Source organism: Mauremys mutica, chromosome 1, assembly GCF_020497125.1.
Source record: "Mauremys mutica isolate MM-2020 ecotype Southern chromosome 1, ASM2049712v1, whole genome shotgun sequence".
In the NCBI taxonomy this organism is placed as follows: Eukaryota; Metazoa; Chordata; order Testudines; family Geoemydidae; genus Mauremys; species Mauremys mutica.
The window spans coordinates 165,638,754-165,664,679 of NC_059072.1; the positions used below are offsets into that span (position 1 = coordinate 165,638,754).

Genomic DNA, 25,926 nt, shown 5'->3' on the forward strand with positions numbered 1-25,926 from the left:
AGTCACAATAGCTACAGTTGAGCGTTCTTTTTCATCATTGAATAGAATTGTGTGTTCTGAAAGAAGTCGCCTTCTGCCGGATCATATGAATGAACTAATGAGCATATCAGTTGAAGGAATGGAAGTACGAGACACACAAGAAGCCACCAAAGATGAATGCACTGCATTCAGGAAGTTCATTAACAGAGCTGTGCAAAATTATAACAAGAAACCAAGAAGGATGTAGATCAGGGGTCGGCAACCTTTCAGAAGTAGTGTGCCGAGTCTTAATTTATTCACTCTCATTTAAGGTTTCGCGTGCCGGTAATACATTTTAATGTTTTTAGAAGGTCTCTTTCTATAAGTCTATAATGTATAATTAAACTATTGTTGTATATAAAGTAAATAAGGTTTTAAAAATGTTTAAGAAGCTTCATTTAAAATTAAATTAAAATGCGGACCGGTGGCCAGGACCTGGGCTAGGCAGTGTGAGTGCCACTGAAAATCAGCTCGCATGCCGCCTTCGGCACGCATGCCCTAGGTTGCCCACTCCTGATGTAGATGTAGTACTCCATCGGACGGGAGGCTTGAGTAGCCAACTTTAATTTGTGTGATGATTTTAAAACATGAATTAAATCTAATAAAATGGTCATGAAACATTTTTTTCAGTACAGCCCATACAGCTCACCTTCACCTTCATGGTCTCACCACTCATCAGCCCTGACACCCCCCCACCCTGGAAATTCGAACACCCCCCCTCCCCGTTTCAGTTCTCGGGGAAAACACTGCGAGTGGTTTGGAGGGGGGGCACCAAAACGCTGCTATGTCTTGGAGGGTGGCCCAGGCTATGCCCCCTTTTTGAGCCTCCTGCGGACATACCTATGAGTAAAATACAAATTAAAGAGATACAGGACTAGCGTCCGATTGAAACGCCCTGCAAAATCCAGCATCCCCCGAACAACTGCACAAGGTGTGAGCCTGCCAGTTTAAAGGACCGAGACGGGGGAGGGGGGCAGGGACAGAGCCGTAAGCCCGCAGTTTGGGATTGGCTCTCTGCACACATTCAAGAACCCAGAGAGGCGCCCCTGCCCAGACACTCTCCCCTCCCCGCCCCGCCGCTCAGTGCCACATCACTCCAGGCAGGCTCCGCCGTCCCCGCCCGCCCGCCCGGCTGCTGCAGAGGGCGGCTGGCCTGTCTCCTGCCCGCGGACCCGGCAGCCCAGAGACTGACTGCGCCTGGAGCCCGTCCGGAGGCGCTCAACCGGGGGGCGCTGCAGACAGGCCAGCGCTGGAGTTTAGCGCCCAGCGGTGCAGCCGGCGGAGGCACAGCTGGGCAGCTGCGCTGGGGGAGGGGCGGGGCGGGGGGGCCGCATCCTTTGCAGACGACAGTCGGAGGCGTTCGCTACGTGCGGCACAGAAGACGCGGGGAAAGGGGGTGTTAATGTTTCCCTCCCACTCAGAGATGGGAGGCGGCGGGGACTCGGCGCACAGCTGGACTGTAAAGGTGGCTGGAAGCAGCAGCCGCAGATTGGTCTCAGTTCAAGTTTAAACAGGCAAGAAAGCAGGAGGAAGAAATTGCAGAGAAACGGACCAAGCTAGGTAAGGGGTTGCTTAGTATATGTTAAAATGGTTTAAACTTTGTACTGACTGCGGGGAGGGAAGAAATCAGTCCGTGCCTCAAAGCAGATGCCGCCTGCCCCCTGCACCAGAGCCTCCGATTTAAAAGCAGTCGAGCGGCTGTAACGGTGTTCCCTGGTTGAGCCCCATTTCCTTCTCGGTGGGGAGGGGAGTTGCATCCAGCAACGTGTGCTCTCAGGCACTGCCTTCCTTACTCTAGACTAGTGTCTTGCATTCTCTCCCTTGTACAAACTCTTTAAAACAAGCCAGCCCTGACTAATCAGACTAGTGTGGGCCAGTGGTTAAAGCAAAGGACTAGGAGTTTTATTTCCTAGAGTCTTGGGTACTATTCCTGGCTCTGGGTAACTCCTCTGAGGGTTGCTCTGAGGACTAATCGACATCCCTAACTTTTGGTGCCACAAATACTCCTGTTCTTTTTGCGGATACAGACTTTTGTTGAGATCCTCTGCTGAAAGATGCGAAGTGCATAGCAGGAGAACTGAGGGATAGCAGAGCACCTTCCTTTATTACCTGTACAATGTGTCTGTTATAGGCAAGCGGTACTGACACTCTAGAGTACATTCAGATACTATATATCTCCTAACTTTTTATGGGATTAGATAATAATGCGCTCCATTTTAAACCCATACATATTCTAGACTATTCCACTCAAAGTGTGGATGACTTCTTACTTCAGTTACTATAAATCATTTACATCAGCAATTCTGAATCATGAAATAGAGACTGCTGAAAATGTTATGGATGTAAATGAAACAAATCCTGCTTAGTTTTAAACTGCTGGTACTGTTTACCTTTCTCCCTCCTTCTTGGGTCTTTCAGGCTGAGAGAAATCTGTGTTTCGTCTTCAGTTTCTAGCTGAAAGAATTGAATTGGAATTTAATAACCATCACTTATTAAATGTTAGAAACTCCCAAACTACCAGGCTCCCTATTTTACTTTATTCTGTTTAAAATCTCTGAGTAGCCCATGAAAGCTTATGCTCAAATCAATTTGTCAGTCTCTAAGGGCAGGTCTACACTAAGGGCGGGGGTCGAACTAGGGTACGCAAGTTCAGCTACGTGAATAGCGTAGCTGAATTCGAAGTACCCTAGTTCGAACTACTCACCCGTCCAGACGCCGTGGAATCGAAGTCCGCGGCTCCAAGGTCGACTCCGCCACCGCCTTTTGCAGTGGTGGAGTACCGGAGTCGACCGCGGCGCTTCCGGGAGACGCGATAGTTCGAACTCCGAGAAGTCGAACTCACCGCGTCGACCTGGCTGGTAAGTGTAGACTAGCCCTAAGGTGCCACAAGTACTCCTGTTCTTTTAGAGTGCTCCATGTTATTCCAGTTTTCAGAAATCACTCATTCTCCAACTCTCATAGTTCTACAACTTTACATGTTCACCAAATTGCGTATTCCAAATATTTTTTTACCTTTTTAGTAGGCAGTTATTAGAATTTTCAGCAGTTGGCAACTGAAATGCACAAGAAGCTAAAGTTTTAAAGCATTTATACCGCTGCATTTTTAAATCGGAGCTTGCGTGATCATTTTATATTTGCACACCTGCTACTTGTGATTTGTCTAGTGTTATAACGTTATTCTGATAGTATTATGATCTTGTGTAACTGTTTTTGTTCATCTGTTGAGTAATGGCACACACTTGAGAGTCACCATAAGTAGGTCACCATTGTAAATAAAAATGTGTTGGTGTTGCTTTTGAGGACACATTGATCATTCACACTAAAATCACCATTCCTAATCCAAATTAGAGCTGGATGAAATTTTGTCAGTGAATAGTTTATTTGCTGAAAAACATAGTTTTGGTTGACCTGAAACTAGTCAATACGTTGAGTTCACTGAATAGTTTTGACCAGACTGAAAAATCAAAATGTTTCAGTAACAGAAAAATGAAACATTTGATTGTGAGCCAACTCAATTTTTGTTTTACTTTGTGATTTGCTGCAAATATTAAAAAGTTGTTTTCAGTTTGACCCAAATGAAACTTTTTTCAATTCTTTGGAATTGCCAGCAAACTGAAAAATCCATTATTTACCCTGCTCTAATTCAAATGTCTTCTTACAACATTCAAACATTACTTCCCCATATTTACCCTCTGTGGGTAGAGTAGGTTAATATTAGAGATATTTTTTGTCTCTGGAGAATATGGGTGGAAACAAGGAGAATTACCATAGGGGTAGAATAGTAAATGGAGTGAATGATTGCAGCTATCTTTGGATAAACTTTCTTTTTGACTTACTGTTGGCTGTTTTCTGTCTTCTCTTGAATATTGTATCTTTCTGTGACTAGCCCATTTTTTCATTTACAGCAGCAAGTGGCCGGAGCAGTAGCACCAAAAGATTTAAAGGCTTTCTCCAGTTCATTAGTCTTAAGACACTGTTGAACCAGGATTTGTCAATGGCAAAACTCCTATTGATGTCAGTGGGGCCAGGTTATGGCCTATCTTCTGCTCCTTAGTCACCACAGAGCCATACCGTATTTTGTTATTGTTTCCTCTGTTCCCCTAAAAGCAACCCAGGGTCACACTTGTATTAGTTTTATTACAATGCTGCTGTTAGGTCAGATAGAAAAGAGATGGAGCTTATTCATACATGCACACATTCACTGCATTCATACCCCCATGCACCCACACACTTACACAGGCGGAGAGTTGCCGGAGACAGCATGGAGGCTGAGAAGCCAAAGCGTGGTAGATCTGGTGTGTCCGCCTGCGGTCACGAATCCAGGCTACTGAGCAGGTCAAGAAGCAGGGGCTTGTGTGCATGCCTTTTTCCTCTTATTTTGGAACTGGGCAGCTCCTGTCACATACACTGAGTTTCCTTTCTGTGTTCGTCACCGAGAAGCATTCCCAGACCAGTTCCTTTCATGCATACCAAGTTCTTCTTTTCTTTACAGCACTCCGTGATTGCCTTCTCAGGACAGATTATATTAGACACACCTGGCTCCTACCTCCGGGCTCCTTTCTCCTTGCAGTTCTCCTCTGTCCAGTCCCACATACACTCCCTTGTTCACACTCCCTTATCTTCCCCCACACTCTCCCTTGTTCACACTCTCTGTGTGTGATGGGATACTTCACAGCTTGGAAGTTCATACAAGTGGTAACTTGAAAAGGTTACAGAGCTTGTAAAGGTTACAAAACTTAAAAGGCTATGCTAACAATAACTAAAGTTACAAAGTCTGCAAAAAGGTTGCAGAACTTAATGATACAATTGCATTTGAGCGGAGGCTTTACATGACAGTTATAGCAGAGAGCAACAGAGATTATTATCCTTCTCCCTTCGTAGATGCTCACTGGACTGGGCAAAATTCTTGTGGCCTTAGTAATTTGCTCGGCAGACTTTCCATACGTAAGTAAGCAAACTCCATTAAAAGCTCTTAGTTTGTACTGTGCAAAGAAATGAGTGCTATACCCATTCTTTACCACAGGGCACAGTACAGTATAGGCCATGCTTAAGAGTCCAGGTCCACCTTTCCTTCCAACGGAAAAGAAGAAAAAGCTGTAGGTATGATCATAATAATGTTTTCATTAGTTAATCGGAGTGCCAGGCCAATTCTTGGTCACTCTTTTCTCTAGTTCAGGAATTGGGTTAATACTTCATTCAGGTAGCTGAGCCTGTATAATTCTTTTCACCTCACTTCTTCAGCACTAACTTTTTAACTAGGCTACGCCTGGACTAAGACATCTTATAAGTTTGTATTTCCCTATATTGTTGTGCCTGTTGCTTTCTCTACAGGGGCTCAGAGTCAAGACACGTCTAAAACTGGGGCCTGTTGAAGTGAATGATGATGCTTAGCTGTATCTTTGAGGAATATTTGGCCTATTACTTGTAGCCATTGGTTTGGTTGATCTATTAAGGCCTTATCCTGTGGCTATGCTTATGGGTAGCATTCTCACTGTCTTCAATAGGGTTTCTGCCTGCAGAGGGGTTGCAGCATTGGGCCCTCTTATGCTCTAGCCATCATTTTGGAGGATTTTTCATTTCCTACTAATGTTACCATCATTACCAAATGCCCATGTAGTCACTACAAGGTGAAATGTGCTCTGTTAAATGGGGACTATCCCTGCTTCTGGGGTTCATATGCCTGGGGTGCATTGGGCTTACTTACAGGACAAGTTTTCAAACTTAACAATACTGTTTGTGTGGTGTGCCCAGGCCTTCTTGCTCCATCTCTCTTCCCTGTCCCATATGGCTTTTTGCATTTCCACACAGTAGTGCCTGCCAGGGGCGGTATGCTCATTCAGCTGCATGAGGGTCAGCATGCAGAGCACACTGCATCTCTCAGGCCCTATCTTGAGGAGAAAACTTCCAACAGCAGAAAAACATGAGGCTCATGGAAGAGGGAGGGGAACAGGCTATGCCACTGGGCCTAGCCTCAGGTCACATGAGTGCTCCTCCTCTGCTCAGCCCAAGTGTTTTGCTGGATGCAGCTGGCCTGATGGCAATTAGCCATGTGGCAGTCTCCCGCTCTCCCATTACTCTGTGTTTGTTCAGTACCTAGCATAATGGGGTCCTGGTCCATAGCGGGAACTCGTAGGAGCTAACCTAATACAAATAAATAATAACAAGCCAGTATCACCAGCCTCAAGCATTCAAAACTCATGGGTCAGGCCCCTCAAAATTATGAGACTCAAACATACATTTTTGGTCTTTTAATTTGCCTTCTGTTTTCTCAGCAGTTAGTGTTCATATTTTTCAGCTTTTCTCCACAGCCATGAAAGTTAGAAACATTTTCTAAATTAAAGCTGAGATTCTCACATGAGCTTGGAAGCTGGGGCTTTAAGAAAAACACTAAGTATCGCCAGACTTGTTCTGTAATCACAAGAGTTAGCAACACCGCAGTGCAGTCTTCCATGAGGAATCTAGAGTACGTTTGGGGTGGCTTAGGTGTCTCCCATCTCTCTTGTTCCTAACCTCATTTGCTTTTAGCAGCAGAAGGTTACAGTAATCAGCTGTCATGAGCATCACTGGCTGCTCACTCTGCTCTCTGGCTAAATACGGCCAGCTGCTGTACTTTGTGGTGCGGCAGGGCCATCTCTGAGAATGTTGACAAGAACAGTAAAACAGGTTAAGGCCCCGTCTATCTTTGAGGTTAGTCCTGATTCAGTGGTAGTGACCAGCAAGCAGTTTAGCTGCTGTCCAGGGAAACCTGAAATGTAGACGAGGAAAGCTGCAAATTGTACAGGATGAGTTAATTTTGCTTGAAACAGGAAAAAGAAGAAATGGTGTAAATTATAGCTTTCTTTGTCTACTCCAGGTGCTGGACACAGATTGCTAAATTCCAAGTATTGACAAGGTAATGACATCTCATGCTCTATGTGTTATTGACTGTAGTGTGGGTCAGGAAGGAATTCATTTTTTCCACTTCTGCTTATATGTTTCCCATGTTGACTTTTCATCTTTCCCTGCAGCATCACATGTTGGCCAATCCTGGAGCAAGCATACTGGACTTGATGGTAAAAAAAGTTTGTAAAATACTAAGTGTGCAAGTATAAATTGGAATGAATCATCTGGTGAACTTGGAGATAACAAGAGTCATTATATTGTTTATTATAGCCCATAAATGTACTAAGTGCTTCAAAGATGGCTCCTGCTTCAGATCACAATCTAAATTGTAGATAGATCACAACCTCCAGGATGACAGACCGAAGGGACGGATGGGGTGAGGAAGCCACGGTTTATTGTAATGAGGTTACATGGGTACTCGGTTTATACGAGCCCACATGGTGTTTTATGAAGTAATTTTTAATAAACATTATATTCACTTGCTTGTATTGCCTGTCACAGATTTAAGTTTTCAGGAGAGATTTAAATGGGGAGGGTAGCAGCTTTGCAGGACAATGTCAGGAGAGTGTTCTGTGAAAAGAGGTCATCATGGGGGTAGGTTGGGCAGATGCTTGTGGGAGAAGTGGCTGGAGGGGACACCAAGGCTGGCACCATTGGAGTATCTACTTGCACACTTCATTCAGCTTGAACAATGAATATAAATATCAGTTTCACATTCTGGTTCTCATGTACTGGTATGATGCTGTAATGTTTAGGTTTCACAGGCTGCAGGGGAATCTTTAAATCCAAACACAGGTTTTAAAAACTTTCTACTTATCTTAACTTTGAAAAATCTTAATTTTGCAACCTGACATTATATCGTTTTGTTTTACGATAAGAGTCCTGTGACACCTTATAGACTAATAGACTTATTGGAGCATGAGCTTTCGTGGGTGAATACCCACTTCGTCGGATGCATGTAGTGGAAATTTCCAGGGGCAGGTATAAATATGCAGGAAAGAATCAGGCTAGAGATAACAAGGTTAGTTCAATCAGGGAGGATGAGGCCCTCTTCTAGCAGTTGAGGTGTGAACACCAAGGGAGGAAAAACTGCTTTTGTAGTTGGCTAGCCATTCACAGTCTTTGTTTAATCCTGCTGATGGTATCAAATTTGAAGTCTGGTCCTGAAGTTTTTTTGCTGCAGGATGGCTACCTTTAAATCTGCTATTGTGTGGCCAGGGAGGTTGAAGTGTTCTCCTACAGGTTTTTGTATATTGCCATTCCTAATATCTGATTTGTGTCCATTTATCCTTTTACGTTTCTCCTCCCTGGGTTTTCACACCTCAACTGCTAGAAGAGGGCCTCATCCTCCCTGATTGAACTAACCTCGTTATCTCTAGCCTGATTCTTGCTTGCACATATATACCTGCCCCTGGAAATTTCCACTACATGCATCTGAAGAAGTGGGTATTCACCCACGAAAGCTCATGCTCCAATACATCTGTTAGTCTATAAGGTGCCACAGGACTCTTTGCTGCTTTTACAGATCCAGACTAACACGGCTACCCCTCTGATACTTGTTTTATGATGCTATATTTGCCCTGATAAAACTGATTTAAGAGCTACCAATACTTCCTGGGAAAAATAACCATTTAGAGGCACCTTTGCCTTGTCATATCATAAATGTGTCTGATCAGAGATAGTTGCATGAAAAGTGGCTCTTTGTTCTGAAGAGTGTATCTATTCCAGCTGCTTATTCTAAGGTGCCTGTACCCTGCAAAATTAAGTATTCCGCGTTTGAAATCTTAATGCTCTCGCTTGTGTCAGACTCTACAGTAATTAGTTGTGATACTGCAAATAGAGAATTATGATTTCTGGTTAGGAATAAGATGGACCCACCGCTCAGTAGATGGAGGTCCTTCCTCCTCCAAAAACAGTGCTTCCCAGACCCTAAGAAATAGCCTGGACTGAAAGTTCAGAACATTTCAAGATTAGTCAGTTTCCTAATGGTTAATGGTGTGTGCGTGCACGTTTTTTTAAATGGTTGCAATTCCTTTGTTTTTGTCTTTCCTTTCAGAAAGAACCTGAAAGTGGACATATAAAATGTAATGCCTTTACTTCAGAACACTTTACAGACTAACTGTTAAAGGGCCACAGAAGTGCCAAGTGAAATATTAACTGTACAGGAGGTCTTTGTTGTGTTACAGCTACTTGTCACATTTTATTATTTAAATGAGCTTTCTTGACAGCTCCACTGTCTTGTTAGATCCATTCCTCTGAAACACTCATAATATTGTAAATTGGTTGCAAGGGAATTCTGTGGTTCATAAAACTGATTCTAATGCAGCCCAAATTATATGTTCTGTCATATTACTTCTCCCAAGATGGGCTTTGACTTCAAAGTCATCAGCTGAGATAACAAAGCCTTCTCTTCTCTTGCCATTTTGCTAGCATGTGCACCAGCAATGCTTGGTGTGTGAGCATGCATAGAATTCTAAGGAGTCATAGGATTATAGTGGCCAATGTGGCTTAGTATACTGTGTGTCCTTCTGTGGACTGTATGATCTCTGGTTGAGCAAGAGGTACTTATAATGCCACAGAGACTGTTCAGTGAAGTGACTTTAGTTGGTTTAGTGACAAGTAGGAAGACAGTTCTTCAGAGAGGGAACAGGGAACTGAAGTTGCTAGTACGAGACCAAAACCAGTTTGTCTGATGCAGGTATTGAGAAGAACTCAAAGTTAGCATTTTGTGGCACTTGGAAATAAGTTATTCTATGAAGGTCCAAGTGATCATTAGATTGTAGGACTAATCAGATTGCAGAGCAAAGCTCCTTCTAAATACAATAAAATATATTTAAAAAATCCAATAATATCCCACGAAATCACAAAGTTGAACTTGATCTTTACATTTTTGTTTCCTGTGATAATTTAGTGCTTAATGAAAGGTTCCAAATTGGCAAATTGATTGAAATCCTATATCTGCAGAGCAGCAGCTGCTCTGACAATGAGAGCGAATGGAAGAGAAGAAGCTTGTAGTGGAAGAGCTGGACATGCACAAGTCCATGGGTCCAGATTTAATGCATCCAAGGTTTCCTCCAGAGATGGTGTGGCTATATGGGAATAGGAGCAGATGCAGCAGGGACGGGTGAAGGTGGACTGAAGGGTTGAGGAGACTTGAAGTGAGGGGCCATCACTGAAGGATGAGGAGTTGATGAATTGGAGGCACTGAAAGGGGTAGGTGATAGATATTGCTATGCGATCTGAGCAGGGAATGAATGCTTTCCTTCTGCACAAAGGTGGTGCTGCTGGATTGCAGATCTTTCTTGTACCTAAATTGTAATTGGGGGAGATAATTTTTGTAATGCAAAGTACATGTTTTGAAAAAAGAAAAAAGGAAGACAACAAACTTCCCCATCCTCTTCAACTGGAAACTCACATGCTGAGACATGGGTATGGACTCACAGAGCTAACTGACTCGTGAAGAAGAGCAGTCTGAGCCCAATACTGGGAGATGAGCTCCTGAGTCCTAATTCTGGCACTGATGCTCTTGTGATGGCCTTGGGTAAGTCAGTTAGGCCAAAAATTTCAAGACTGTCTAGTGCTTTTGCCTGTCCAACTTGAGGCACCTTGGCCCTCACTTTCATGAGTATATAGCACCTCTCATTCCAACCAGACCCTGAGTGGAGACCATTACACACACACTTTGGTGGACAGGATTAGAATTCAAAATTATCTTGACAAATTGGAGAATTGGTCTGAATTCACCAAGATGAAGTTCAATAAAGACAAGTGCAAAGTATTTCACTTAGGAAGGCAAAATCAAGTGCACAGCTACAAAATGGGGGATAACTGAGTAGGTGGTAGTACTGCATTTGATACGAGATGTCATAAGCATCCCACAGTTATTTCCTGATATTAGTAGAGGGGAGGAAAAATTGTTATGGGTATCACTGTGGTAACTTGACAAATGCAGACTTTCTAATGGGGACTTCTGTACTGGACGTGCTTCTTTCATAAAGCTGCCTGGATGAATAGAAAAGGAGGGAGGCCTTAGAATGTCACTACTCTGCATCATTTTTAAAAGCATTTTTGGTTGACTGTCCTCTTTAGTGTAACATCCTCCGGGGTTTGATAAACACAGGAAATTACAAGGCATATGATGTAGCAAAGGAATGTGCAGGGAAGGAGAGCTACATGCATATATTGCATCCTCCAACTTGACAGTAGTTTGTATCCTGATCCAGTATAGGATATGTTGTCTCATTTTCTCATTATTTAAAAAAGGTATTTAATATAGTACTTCTAAAAATTACCAACAAGGCTTTGTGAATAAGCAGGCAGTGTGTTAGCTTCCCTGTGCAGTATGACTCAGTGCTGTCTGGGGGAGCATGGATCAGCGTTCACGTCACACTCCCTATCAATACTTGGCCCAGGCCGGGGAAGCTAATGATCCAACCAGCAGACCAAATTTGGTGGTGAATCCTGGTCACATGCTACTTGAGGCAAGTTGCCCATACTCTAAGGAGAAGTGCTGTCTGGCAAACCTATCCCTGGGACTTGTAACCAGTCCTGTGTACCATATTAGTGCGGTGTGAACAACTAGTCACTAGGGCAGTGGTCCCCAAACTTTTCACCTTGCGCCTCACCTTACCCCTGGCTGCCCCCTCCCCCAGAGCTGGGGCCGGGAGTGGGGCCATGGCTCGGGGGGTGGGGGGGAGAAGGGGATTGGGTTAGAGGGCTGAGACTGGGGCCACAGCTTGGGGCAGGGCTGGTAGCCAGGGCCCCGGGTGTGGGGCCGGTAGCCTGGTTCCCAGGTACAGGGCCGGGAGCAGAGCCTCAGGTGTGGGGCCAGGAGCAGAGCTATCAGCTGGGGCTGGCGACAGGAGTGGAGCTGGGTGGGGCTCCTTCCCTGCCTCCTGCAGAGGCTGGCCCGGCCCCAGCCACTTCTTTCTGAATGTTCCTCTGTGCCCCGCTATGGGGGCGTGTCTCACAGTTTGGAGACTTCTTCACTAGGGAATAGCCTGAGCGATGTTTTAACTCTGACTGGAGTTTAATTTAAGTCTTCAAAGGCAGAAATGAATGCATGAAACCATAGTGTTCTATTTACTGAATGGCTTGTTTCATATCCAGAGGCTATTGAATAAGAACTGACTCTTTCAAATCTGCTTCACTATAAGCATAATTTACCTGACTGCTCCCTACATCTATGAGCCCACATCCTTCCTCCCATCATGTGCTGTGACACCCAGCTGGCAGGGGTATGACATAACAAGCTGCATATATGTTGTAGCTGATGAGTATGGATTTTGGGGGGACCTGGGAGATACATATTTATAGGGGACACATCAATTTAAAGCACAATTCTGTTTGTTTGTTTGTTTTTTTACAAGTGACACCTGGCTGTATAACTCAAGGATCAGAGGTCATCTATCTTTATGTGTGCTTAGTTTGTTTACTTTGTGCATTTGACAGCACTTGTGTGTAGTCATTTTCTGCTTCCCCTATTTGGAAAAGTGTGGTTCCCCCCTTCTTACTTTGAAAGAGAAATGTGAATTGTAAATGGGTTATCTGGACATGTTTTAGGGCAGGAAATAACTTTTGCAATGTCAGTTTTCTTATTACCTTGCTTAACAGCTTATTCTTATCAGATATTATTGACTATGTACTATGCTGATCTGCATTTGAACCAGACATAGTGTAATTGTAACCTCCCTCTAAATGAGGGCTTCTTATGGATTTAATTTGCATCTTTAATCCAGTATCTTGCTTTGATGTATGGTGCAGGGTAAAGCTTTGCACCTGCAGAGAATGACGAATGTAGACTGAGTAAAACATTTCTAATTAATGGCATTCAGTGAGATCAAAACACACAGAGAGGGAAGATTTTTTTCCTTCACTCAGAGGAAAAAATATCATGTCTAAAACAAAGCAGCAGTACCATTCTGGTTAGCAGGCTTTGGACCAACCAAAGACTAACACTTTCCAGACAAGTGGAATCTTTAAAAGCTTGAAACACAAGCACCACACCCCAGAATTTCAGATTGTGTTGGTGCTGCAAAGAGTGTAAGACCAAACTAGCAAGGTGCTGCTGAATAGTGTAAAAGATGCATGCGTGAGTGTGGAGCTCTTGAATCAGAATCTCTTAACAGTACATCTCTCACTCCCAAACTTGAATGGTTAGGCATTGGTGCTTGTGATGATCTCTGCTGGGCAGATCAAGAAATGGACTTGCTTTGTCAGACAATGCCACATCTCCGTGTGATGATAGTTCAGTAATAACTATCTCACAGATCTTTCCTCTGTGTTAGACACATTTTTTTACTTAATTTGTGCACACTTCAATGGGATTTCTGTGTGGGTCGGGATTCCTTGGATTTGTTCTAGCCCAGGAGTTCTCTGATGCTCCCATAGGGTGGAACAAATGCTAGTAGGCTGGCTCGGGGATCTCTTCCCTTCCCATTTGTGATTATGTGGGTCTCCTCCTCTCCTGGTGCAACTGGGCAACATCCTTGTGGCATCTTCAGCCACTGCTTCCATGGAAAGGTAATATTGAAAAGGTATCTTATGTATTTTTAGCATGTAATGGAGTTTAGCAGTTGGAAACAAGAAGTAGAGCTGACACTACATGACCAGCCGACATTACATGGGCAGTCAATGAGTACTTTGTAGAGCACAGACCACAGCTGGAAAACGGCTGTACAAGGGTGTATTTAAGGAGAAGGGAAAGATTCTAGAGCCTTCATATTCTATTTATATCTGATTGACTGTATACGATGGGAATTCTATGATTATTATTGCGAAAGTGAAAAATCTAATCCATGTTTACTCCAAAATCTGCTGACCTGAATGGCACTGCTGTTTCAGCATTCACTAAGGGAGGATAGAGGTGGCAGAAAGGGGCTTTAAGAATTTATACTATCTATCTATTTATCTATCTTTCACTGAGCTCTTCTCCAGTATAATCTCAACACCTGGAATGTTGTGTTGTAACTTTTTTTGTCTTAGAGTGACCTGTCCTGGAAATCTTACAGTCCTTCTCATTTTGCAAAATTATGTAAACTTGTAAGACTCGGGCTGGGATTTTTAAAACAGCCTAAGGGAATTGGGCACCCAAATCCCACAGAATTTCAGTGGTATTTGAACAACTAACTCCTTTAGGATCCTTTGAAAATTGCAGCCTACGTATATCAAATTATAACGGATAGTCTTCCTAGAAATACCTTACTCAGTCAGCAATCTGTGTTTCTCTTCAGGTTTTTGCATTATAGAGAGACATGGGCAATTTCAAAGGTCATGCTCTCCCTGGGAGTTTTTTCCTCCTCTTTGGCTTGTGGTGGTCAGTGAAGTACCCACTAAAATATGTCTGTCGAAAGAACAAGAATGCTTGTTACCTTGGTTCCAGGGCAGGATTTCAGCACCTGGAATTTATTGAGGGGATCATCAAAGCAGTATTTGCTCTGATTGGTAAGTAAAGCTCTGATTTTAAAGAGACAGAATAAAAAGATGAGGGCCATGCTAGTTAATATTTTTATCTTTTAAAATTATCTATTTACTGTCAGTTTTATTATAGAGCTGGTTGTTGTTTAAAGAAAAAAAAAACTAAAGCCCATGAATTAATGTCATAACAGTGAGGGTGATTAACCATTAGAACAAACTACCAAGGGAAGTGGTGGATTCTCCACATCTTGATGTCTTCAGATCAAGACTGGAGGCCTTTCTAGAAAATATGCTTTAGTCAAACACAAGTTACTGGGCGCATACAGGGGTAACCGGGTGAAATTTAATGACCTGTGGAAGACATATATACCTAGACTAGATGATCTACTGGTCCCTTCTGGCCTTATAGTCTATGAGTAATTGGAGTCACATTCAGTCATTCCATAGTTAAACTTGTAACTTGTTAAACTTGTTTCCCGGCTAAAGCTGAATTTTGAAGCCCCTTTAAGATCCGCACACTCTCACACATATCAGTTTGCCAGTTCAGGAGTTGGGATAGAGCAGGGGTTGGCAACGTTTCAGAAGTGGGGTGCCGAGTCTTCATTTATTCACTCTAATTTAAGGTTTCGCGTGCCGGTAATACATGTTAACGTTTTTAGAAGGTCTCTTTCTATAAGTCTATAATACATAACTAAACTGTTGTTGTATGTAAAGTAAATAAGGTTTTAAAATGTTTAAGAAGCTTCATTTAAAATTAAATTAAAATGTGGAACCCCACGGACCCATGGCCAGGACCCGGGCAGTGTGAGTGCCACTGAAAATGAGCTTGTGTGCCGCCTTTGGCACACGTTCCATAGGTTGCCTACCCCCTGGGATAGAGGTTGTGATCCAAAGGTGTGGTCATTGACCTGGGGCTCTCATATGCAAACTGGCAACTGCAGGCAGGGTGGGCAGTGCTTGCCCTTTTTGAATGTACAGTACTACGTTATGATTTCTGCCCATTGCTTTAAATGGTTTTTGAGGGTAGCTCTGTGAGCGCTTCCCAGCTTTCAGATGTCACTGACTTCCACTGAATTATTAATATAACACACGAATGTAGAATGCTGTCTATCTGGTGACATTCAGAAGTGAAAATATCTACCTTTTTAAAAAAGAACCAAAGCTTTTGAGCAGCAGAATCACTACCTGAGATTGCCACTTCTCATTCTGTTATGGGATAGCTTAGAAACAAAGCAAAGTGAAAGCCAGACTGATGGCTTAGTGGACTAAGCAGCTGATTTGAAACCTTTGCCTCGTTCAAATCACAGCACAGTCTAATTTAGCAGTTTTCCGTTAGGAAGCAGGTAAATTGAGTATTTGGGAGCTCACTGTGTGTAGACTTAAGACTTAGATATTGAAATGGGGCCACAATGTTACATTTAGCTATTTGCTTTGTGGGGATAATAAAGATTCCATGGTATTTCTAATAAGACATGGGCTTTCTCCTCTTCAGCTCTGTCACAGTCTCCTTCCTGCTTGTCCCCACACTACTGACCTTCAGTTGGCTACTGCCCTCCACCCCAGAGATGGCTGCAGTTCAGTGATGCTGTATGATATGTACAATTATAAATTATCCCCTTACAGAAAAATTCTTTCAGATCCACCGTGAGATCTGTAGATCTGATATTATGTTGGAATGCAAAATACTAAATCAGTCCTTTCTTTTTTGCAGCAGCAATGTATTGTTTTACTATATTTTAATTTATCCCTCAATCCAAAGTGTGGACAGGAAAGACTGAGGGAGAAGGAATGAAAGCTCCAGTGTTGGAGTATATGGATGTGCATGGCACTGAAACAAATTTGGAAAAAATCTGCATTTGCTCTTTAATATAACAACTTGTATCCTGTAGGGGGATAGTGGGATCCATTATGCTACATACAATCTTCAGTTTAAAATATATATTTACATGTATAGAGTGTCTCAACACAAAGTGCTTCACAAACTACTGTGTACACTCAAAATACCACTCAAATGCAGCCTTCACTGGGATGGAGGGTTGTAGCTACATAACTGTTTTCGGAGGGAGGGGTGTCCAAAAAAAGCAGCTTAAATCCCTACTTTTAGCAAAAAGCCCCATTGGAGCTTTAATGCCCATACACAGCAGAGAGGAACTGCCGCCTTTAAGGTATCATAGGAAAGATACCCAGGAAGTCAACTAATTGGCATACCAATGTATGTACTGCAGAGGGGTGAAAGGCTAAGGTGTCCCTGCTGGGACTTGAACTTGTGGTTCTAATCCAAGGAGTGAAGAGATGTTAAATCCATTCTTAAGCCTCTGTATATCCAGAGAAAAAGATTGTTAAAGATTTAGTCAGATGATCACAGACAATAGTAAACATTTGATTAGAAAGCAGCATAAAGGGGTGATCTGCACTGTTAATGGCTGCATGATGCCAGGACAATAGCACGACTGGCCTGCTGCTGCTGAGTAAAGTACTGTCTTTACTGAATGGCTAAAGACTTAAAATCTGTCTGTACCCTAATTAAGCTCCAGGATAGCCAATGCTTCCCCTGTTATTTCATCTGCAGGTATGATAGCTGAGCAGTTTGTTCCTGATGGGCCTCATCTGAAGTTGTATAATTATGAGGAAAAACACTGGGATCACTTGATGAACTGGCAGCATGCCACCATGTATCTCTTCTACGGCGTCTCAGGGCTGGTTGACATTGTGGCTCATGGCACCAATGCATTGCCAGTGGCCTTGGATAGGATGATGCTTTCGTTAGCAGTTTTCATCGAAGGTGAGTTTACTTGTGTGTACGGAACCTGGAGGAAAATGAGAAGCCAATCAACTAAATATATTATTTATTATTATTAAAGTAGCAATTATTTGGACTGAAACTGAAGCCTAAGGGAGTTAAATTCCCAAATTTCAATAGGAGTTGGGCACTTAACTCCCTTAAGCTCCTTTGAAAAATCTCAGCCTTGATCCGCGTAGATTTTAACTAAGTGTAGGGAAAACAAAATGAGTCTATTATAGCATCACCTTTGTTCCGCTTTAGAGACAGTTTAGTAATATTTTATGTTAATCCCATTTTTAATTAAGGATTATAGGGCAAATCCCCTCCCTGTTTCCCAATCAGAGTAGTGGGCTGGGCTTTGGGGAGAGTCACAGGGGAAATGTGAGGAATCGACACCCTTTTCCTGCTGTCCCCCAAACTGTGGGGCAGCACCTGAGCTACTTTATGGAGCTGCACCCACCTCAGTGTTATATGGTGATCAGCCTATATAACTATAACCCGACTATAAAAGCATGTATGTATGTATGTACGATGACATGTCTCCTCCCTCCCTCCTTTTGTGTCTGCTTCCATATTATAGTACAAAGGGGCCTAATCCCAATTGGGGCCTCTGGGCGCTACCATAATATAAATATTATCTTTGTGCATTTCTAAGCTTAACTCACTATGGAATAAACATTTTAAAAGGTACTTGATACAAAGGGAACAGTTCACAGTTTCTAGTGGGAGATGAGGGGAACTGTTGGGTGTCATTAAAACAGATGCCTGGTATTGTACTGTTCTCTCTTAAAAGATTGATCAGTTCCTATGTTGTCACAGGTTTTCTCTTTTATTACCACATACATGGGCGAGACATGCTGGATTTTCATGTTCATCAGTTACTTTTAGTGGCTATCTTTGGAGCAGCTTTTTGCATATTTCTGGAAGTCTTCTTCCGCGGCAGCATTGTCCTTGAGATGCTCCGGACGAGTCTCTGCATTCTACAAGGTAGCTGGCTCTGGCAGGTGAGTCAATGTTTCCAGCTATTAGGAGTCCCTCCTTTGATTGTAATACTTGCTTTATCCCTTTGCTGCTTCTCCATTGGCATGCTGGTACTTCAGATGTGACCTACTATGCATTTACTCAGTGCCTTTTTCGCACAGATCTCAAAGCACTCATAAATAACGACTAATCCTGAATTTCCCTGCGAGGATATAGAAGTGCTTAGTACACATTTTTACAGTTGGGGAAGCCATTTTACCAGTACATCTGTTTTCCCAAGGCCAGATATTGACTCAATGAGTGAACTAAGAATAGAACCCAGGAATTCAGGATTCAGTCCTTTGCTGTAATGACTAGACATTCCCTAATGGAATGGAAAATATTGTATGAACTATGTAAACCAACAGTTACTTAGTGGCGCTACATAAATGCAATGTTTTTTACAGATAAAGTAAGTCCACAATTCAGAAAATCTGCAGGAAAATTAATAAGTAAATGCTCATCAAAGTGCAGTCAAGGTAGAAGATGAAGGAAAGGCCATGTGAACAATTCATTGGCATTGCTGTAAAGAAGAAGGAAAGGGAGGAGTATCTTGAATATGTTGGATTGGTCCCATCTCTCTTTTTCCTAAAAAACATCTCAAGTGATCAGTCTATATCCTGATTCATCACTCCAAGCACAGCTTGCCAGTTTCAAAGCTTTGGAAGTGGAACAGGTAAAACAAGTGCCCCAAACTTTAATCCTTCAGCAATATGGGCACTAACATCAGTCATGAGCATTACCTCATATAAGTCTAATAGACATTCCTATCACCATTTTGTCATTCCATACACTTAGCTGGTGTTTAGCAGACATACACCAATTAATTTGCTACTCTCAGGACAGTGTACTCCTGAGAGAAATGGTGGAAAATACTCATTGTATAACTCACTGCTGTCTAATAACAGAAGTAGGAATATCAGCAATCTTATGCTGGAGAACTGTGGTTGCTATAGTAACTTTTCTTTCCCTTATGTCTAGACTGGCTCTCCCCCCCCCCCTTTTTTTTTTTTAAACATCTTGGCCAGACATGGTGAATGAAAATGTATGGGGTTCTTTAGAAGAGCTAGACATTTAGCACCAAGTCAAATATTTAAACACTTGCACTAACAAAAAAAGAAACCTCTTCAATTGCAAACTTTTCCATAATTGAGCTCAAGAAAAATGTCCAGTGTCTCAGAACTCACTGCTGTATTTTGTTGTTCCATGAGTTTTCTCTCTGGACTAAAAAGTTTTACAACACAATAGTTAGACATAGTCATTTAGCTTTTCTTGTCTATCTTGTCCTCATTAAGACAGCTAACTGATTACAACACAAGGAATTAAATAGAAAAACAGAAGCGCTCTCAGATACAAGGGTGGCTTTTTGACACTTGCATGACAGACTTCAACTCTATGTGTGGATTGAATACCACATACTGGCTGCAGAGTGGCAAATTTGTAAAAGATGAGCAGCTTTCCTTTTGTATTGCCAATGCCCTGATTAATCAGATTCTCTGCATGTGAAGCAAAATACAGTCAGTCCACCTCAAATGCTCTCAGCCAGACTGTTGAGAACTGATGCTAGAGGGGACTAGATAGCAGGGCCGCCCAGAGGGGGGGGCAAGAGGGGCAATTTGCCCCAGGCCCCGAGCCCCACGGGGGCCCCCACAAGAGTTTTTCGGGGCCCCTGGAGCAGGAGCTTCTGCCGCTCCCAGTCTTCGCCGGCAGGGGGGTCCTTCCGCTCCGGGGCGGAAGGACCCCCCGCCGGCGAATTACCGCCGAAGACGGAGCGGGACCCGCCGGCGAAGTTCAGCCCGGTCTTCGGCGGTAATTCGGCGGCGGGGGACCCTTCCCTTCTGGGACCCGCGGCCGAAGTGCCCCGAAGACCGGCGGTAATTCGGCGGAGGGGGGCCCCGCCGCGGGTCTTCGGGGCACTTCGGCGGCGGGTCCAGGAACGGAAGGGCCCCCCGCTGCCGAAGACCCCGTTCCCCCGGAATCCTCTGGGCGGCCCTGCTAGATAGCCTAAGGAACCAGTACTGTTCAAGGGAAACCCTGGTTAAAAGTAACAGTCGCTAGCATCTGATTGCTGTTTGATGGCTTATGTGAAAATAGTTTGATCTCTTCTAGCTCCTAATGGACTGGTCTCCATGTCTCAAAAAGTCACCATCATAAGGGGCACTAGCTTGGATAAGTGTGTTAAATTTTTGTAATATTTTGGAAAGAAATCTCACTCGCCGTCTATAGAATACATACAGTTCTTATTAGTCTTTACTGATTTAATAAAAAGTGACACTGAAACTGTGCAAACGTGTAAGTTAAAGTCCCCTCTCTTGAAATGAATAAATAATTAAAATCCAACCATTATTGTTTGCAATCTAACCTGATTATTGCCCCCACCCCGCAACAGACTCTTATTAATAACCAGACTTTTGGAGAAGGGGGAATGCAATAAGGGCTAGTATTTGTGGGTAGGTGTGTAATAATAATTGGAGATATACCTATCTCCTAGAACTGGAAGGGACCTTGAAAGGTCATTGAGTCCAGCCCCCTGCCTTCACTAGCAGGACTAAGTACTGATTTTTGCCCCAGATCCCTAAGTGGCCCCCTCAAGGATTGAATTCACAACCCTAGATTTAGCAGACCAATGCTCAAACCACTGAGCTGTCCCTCCCCCCTAATCATTAACTCTGACAGTTTTCTGGCTGGTAGTGTTTCCCACTTTCAGAGCACAGAAGGAGAGCCGCTACTCAGTCCTCTCGTACCACACAAGCATGACTCTCACGGGATCAGTTGGGCTGGTGCAGAGTTCCCCTTCATGGGAGATAATACAGGGCTCTCTGGAATTGGCCCTGTATCTTTGATGGGATATATTCGTCTTTCAGCACTACAGTGCAGTTTTAGAAAGAATCTAATTTAAGTCTGATGCTGTAAAATTGTTTTGTTATAATGTTCTTAGATGTAATCTTCAATACACTTAAAAAAACAATCTGCAAACATTTGCCGTGTGACCTATGCCCGACATGTAATGCGTGGTATGGCTCAGAACAAATGTCAAATGAATGTTATTAAATACATTTAATTTAATTACAGATTGGTTTTGTACTTTATCCTCCAAATGGCAAACTGGAATGGAACCAGATGGATCACAATAATATGATGTTCTTGACAATGTGCTATTGCTGGCATTATGCCTTTGCTTTTCTCATACTTGCAGTGAATTACACTATTGTCAGCTGGTAAGTTAACTACAGAACTAAAACTTTGGAGAACCATGTGTCAGTTGTGCCGTGAGTGTAGGACTTTAGGTTCATGGGATAAAGTCCCCCCCCTCCCCGCAAGATAAAATAAAGATAGGCTTTGCTTATTCATGGCCATTACATCACTGATCATTCCACCGAAAGGGAAAATAAGTACTTTGTGAACAGAATGGTATTGCACCATTGTTAACTGGCATCTCATGTAAATTGAGCTACTTTTGACATTGTTTAGAATTGCATTACAAAAATCAGAGCTGGAAAATACCTCTAGAACAGTGGTTCTTAACCTTTCAAGACTACTGTACCCCTTTCAGGAGTCTGATTTGTCTTTGGCACCCCAAGTTTCACCTCCACTTAAAAACTACTTGCTTAAAAAATCATAAAAATACAAATGTGTCACAGCACACTATTGCTGAAAAACTGCTTACTTTCTCATTCTGTCTGTATGAAATTTTAGTTTGTATTGACTTTGCTTGTGCTTTTTCTGTAGCCTGTTGTAAAACTAGGCAAATATCTAGATGAGTTGATGCGAACCCCCAGGGGTATTGTACCCCTGGTTGAGAACCACTGTTCTGGATCGCTAAGAATCAAGATGGTGCAGTCCCTACAGCATGGTGACAGATAGTGCTTGTCTGTGCCAGTTTTAAATGGCTCAAGACAGGTGGCTATTGCCACTTCATTTGGAGGCTATTGCACAGACCAAATAGATTTCATTGTTAATATTTTCCCCTGACTAAATTTTCTTTTGGCCAGTTTTATCCCATTATTCCTAACTATAGCCATGTGCCTGGTCTCACAGTGTTTAATCTGACAAAACCCCCACTGAAGTCCTGATTTTCTGTGGAATGGTATATTGGAGGAATCAGGTTTGATCACTGTGACAGCAATGTCTAGTCCATCTACCTGTTGTATCATCTTCCTTGGTGTTTATACCCTTTTCCATTCTTGTAGGCAGTTATATCCCCGCTTGGTCATTCTTTGGCCATATTTAGTTCTTCCAGTTTTTCCTCATAAATCAGTCATTCTGGCTCCTTGATAATAAAAATGATTAACTTTGTGTCCCCTGTAACAATAACCAGATCAGCATATGACGTGTAGTTTAGTTTAGAATGTAAAATTATATGGCAAAACTCTTCTTTTCTTTCCCCTCATTGTCTCCAGGGTAGTTCGTTCAAAGATTAAACAGGCCCAGTCTGTGGAGATGGGATTACTGAAAACATCCGAACGAGATCACGAATCAGAAGACGAAATCTAGTTTTGTATAAATTCTGTTTTACCACTTTGCCTTCTTTACCATTAAGATAATTTTTACCTCATTTCTAGACTAGTTTACCATCTTGTTTGTTCTTCATATAACTCGCTATGCAAGTATCATCCATAAAGTACTGTATACTGCTACATAATTAGATTCTTATTTGCAGAGTGTATATTAATGTGGTGTTTCCATTAGTACATTGTTCATCACATGCTTTAGTGGAAAAATATTTTCCTATTAGATGAACTTAGATTGGATGGGGTGACATTGTCAAGTAAAAATCAATTCAGCCCATTAATAGCTGAGCAACATGTTCTCCTCCGTCTGTTGGAGAAACTGGTAAATTTCCATATATAAATATGTCAAAAAAGCTGAATTTGCTGAATTGCCAGGCATGTACATAAAATAATTGTACAGAACTTTAAAACAATGGAATAAGCACATTATTGATGGAGACCTACATCTGCATGTCAAGAATATCTTTGCTTGTAGTTTCAAATGAAATTGCAAAAAACTGCAAATTGCAAACCCATGTAGCATTTACCTGCACAGTCTATCCTTTGTTCATTACCACATGTGCGCTATCAAACTTCTGCAAGGAGATCAAGTAGGTGTAGAAATGACCACTGGGATTGCTCATCATGAGGGGAAGTTACTCATTGCAGTGATTTGACACTCCTATCACCCTGCGCTTTGACAAGCAGAACACTGACCCTACTTTACAGCCAGGGGCATTGGAACAATTTTTATAGTGGGGTTGCTGAAAGCCTTTGAACAAAACTGTAAACCCTGTATATGATGGAAACCATGTATGTGGTTGTTACTACTACTTCAAGCCAGGGGGTGCTGCTGCAGCCCCAGCACCCTTAGTTCCACACCCGTGTTTACAGCAAGTATAGCAACTTTCTATAGAGAGCCTGCTGTGTGTCAAACAGGGCAACATCAGGCGTCCAAGTTAATTCTGTACCCTAAATTCAGCTCCTTTCCCATACTGTAATCTAGTGGGATTTCAGTAAGGCACTGGGGCAGTCACATGACTGGATGCAGCGCACAAATCCACATGCTGTACTCAGCAATGGCAGCATATGTACTTGGATGCAGTCTGCAGCTGAGGGACCTGCTCTGTTCTCTCTGCACTCTCTTGGAGGATGTTGATCATTGTAGAATAGAGTGCTGTATGGACACACGCACACAGTGATCATTTAAAAATCAACTCCGCAGGCTACTTTGTGCATTTCTGAATGTATAGTAATTTGTAGTGTACAAATGATTCTGTGAGGTGCCAGGTTTCAACTCCTACTGCAGTAAGGATACATTCCAGTATGAATGGTAGGATTGGGAAATGAATAATACATGGCAAAGAACATTAGTGAGCCTTATTTCATGGAAGCATACTGCCCCCATGGGGTTCAATACTTGAAGTACATCTGTAACACAACTCATTCTTTAAAAAGCCTATAGTAGTAATAGGGCATGACTTGACATCTGCCATTCAGCAACAATTACTCCTGGGAGAATTCTGCACCAAAAAATTAAAAATTCTGTTCACAATATTTTAAAATTCTGCATATTTTGTCAAAATAATGCAATATAATCACTCTGGTTCCAATTATTTTGGTAATTTATTTAAACTACAATATAATGGATAGAGAATGAGAGTGGGGATTAAATCTCCTTGCCTAATAGTAATGTAGCTAGGTTTGACCCCTTATTTCAAGTCAATAAATATATGCAGCCATATGCTCAGTGTTACAACATAGGCAAGTGAGGGCAGGGGAATCAAACTCACAATTTATGTTGGCTACTAACCATGTCTGAAAGGACAGTAGCCAACAGTTCATAGAGCATTTTGTGATAGGAAATTTTTTCAGTACAAACATTTAGACCAGTTCTAATCACTAAAGCACCATCAGCATTTATAAGGCCATACTGTCTTTTACCCTAGGCACTCTGGCAATGTAAAGAAGCCTTAAAACTTTTACACCTGTTTTATACTCCTGGGGAAATTCACAAAGACAATGGGAACACTAAGCAGGCAGGCTGCTACATTCTGCTCTGCCTGAGGGGACAGAGCCTGCCCCATGCCTACCTCCTCAGAAACACCCCAAAGCCCTGCCCCTCCATGCTGAATGTGCTGCAATAGCGAGTGAGAGGGAGAGAGTCTCTCTCTCTCTCTCTCTCTCACTCACTCACACACATCCCCTCCCGGCAGTGATTTACATCTCTACCGGCTGCTTTGAGCACCCAAACTGACCTGCCTGCACTGCTGGGGAGGGGCACATAACTGGTCTTGTGGCTTCCCTTTGCTTCCCTGACAGAAGTCATTTTTCTGTGGAGAAGCAAAGAAATCTGCAGGGGACATGAATTCCGTGCACACTCAATGACGCAAAATTCCCCCAGGAGTAAACAATCCCTGTTATTGTAGGTTCCACTGCCAGAGAAGTGAGTACAGTAGGAATTCTGAAGGCAATGGACCACAGCAGCCATCAACTGTAGGGCAAAAAGAACAGGAGTACTTGTGGCACCTTAGAGACTAACAAATTTATTTCAACATAAGCTTTCGTGGGCTACAGCTCACTTCTTTGGATGCATAGAATGGAACACACAGACAGGAGATATTTATACATACAGAGAACATGAAAAGGTGAAAGTAGGCATACCGACTGGAAGAGTCCGATCAATTGACATGAGCTATGGTCAGCAGGAGAAAAAAACCCCACAAACCTTTGAAGTGATAATTGAGATGACCCATAGAAGGTGTGAGGAGAACTTAACATAGGGAAATAGAATCAATTAGTGTAATGACCCAACCATTCCCAGTCTCTGTTTAAACCTAAGTTAATTGTATCTAATTTGCATATTAATTCAAGTTCAGCAGTCTCTCTTTGGAGTCTGTTTTTGAAGTTTTTTTGTTGCAAAATTGCCACCTTCAAATCTGTCACTGAGTGGTTAGAGAGATTGAAGTGTTCTCCCACTGTTTTTTTAATGTTATGATTCCTGATGTCAGATTTGTGTCCATTTATTCTTTTGCATAGAGACTGTCCGGTTTGGCCAATGTACATGTACTCTTCCAGTTGGTATGCATACTTTCACCTTTTCATGTTCTCTGTATGTATAAATATCTCCTGTCTGTGTGTTCCATTCTATGCATCCGAAGAAGTGAGCTGTAGCCCACGAAAGCTTATACTGAAATAAATTTGTTAGTCTGTAAGGTGCCACAAGTACTCCTGATCTTTTTGCGGATACAGACTAACACGGCTGCTACTCTGAAAACTGTAGGGCAGTTACTCTGCAAAAGGAGCCTCTCATTTTCA

At 42.6% G+C, this 25,926-nt stretch overlaps 1 protein-coding gene across 1 annotated transcript; it reads left to right on the forward strand.

The window, feature by feature from the left end:
- Positions 1–1,539: 1,539 nt before the first annotated feature.
- On the forward strand, positions 1,540–22,679 carry TMEM45A (transmembrane protein 45A). The gene is made up of 6 exons (XM_045002211.1): positions 1,540–1,578; positions 14,133–14,343; positions 16,886–17,098; positions 17,918–18,102; positions 21,191–21,336; positions 22,519–22,679. Exons 2-6 carry the CDS (start codon positions 14,154–14,156, stop codon positions 22,610–22,612), a joined length of 828 nt encoding a protein of 275 aa, XP_044858146.1. The 5' UTR covers positions 1,540–1,578; positions 14,133–14,153; the 3' UTR covers positions 22,613–22,679.
- Positions 22,680–25,926: the final 3,247 nt, after the last annotated feature.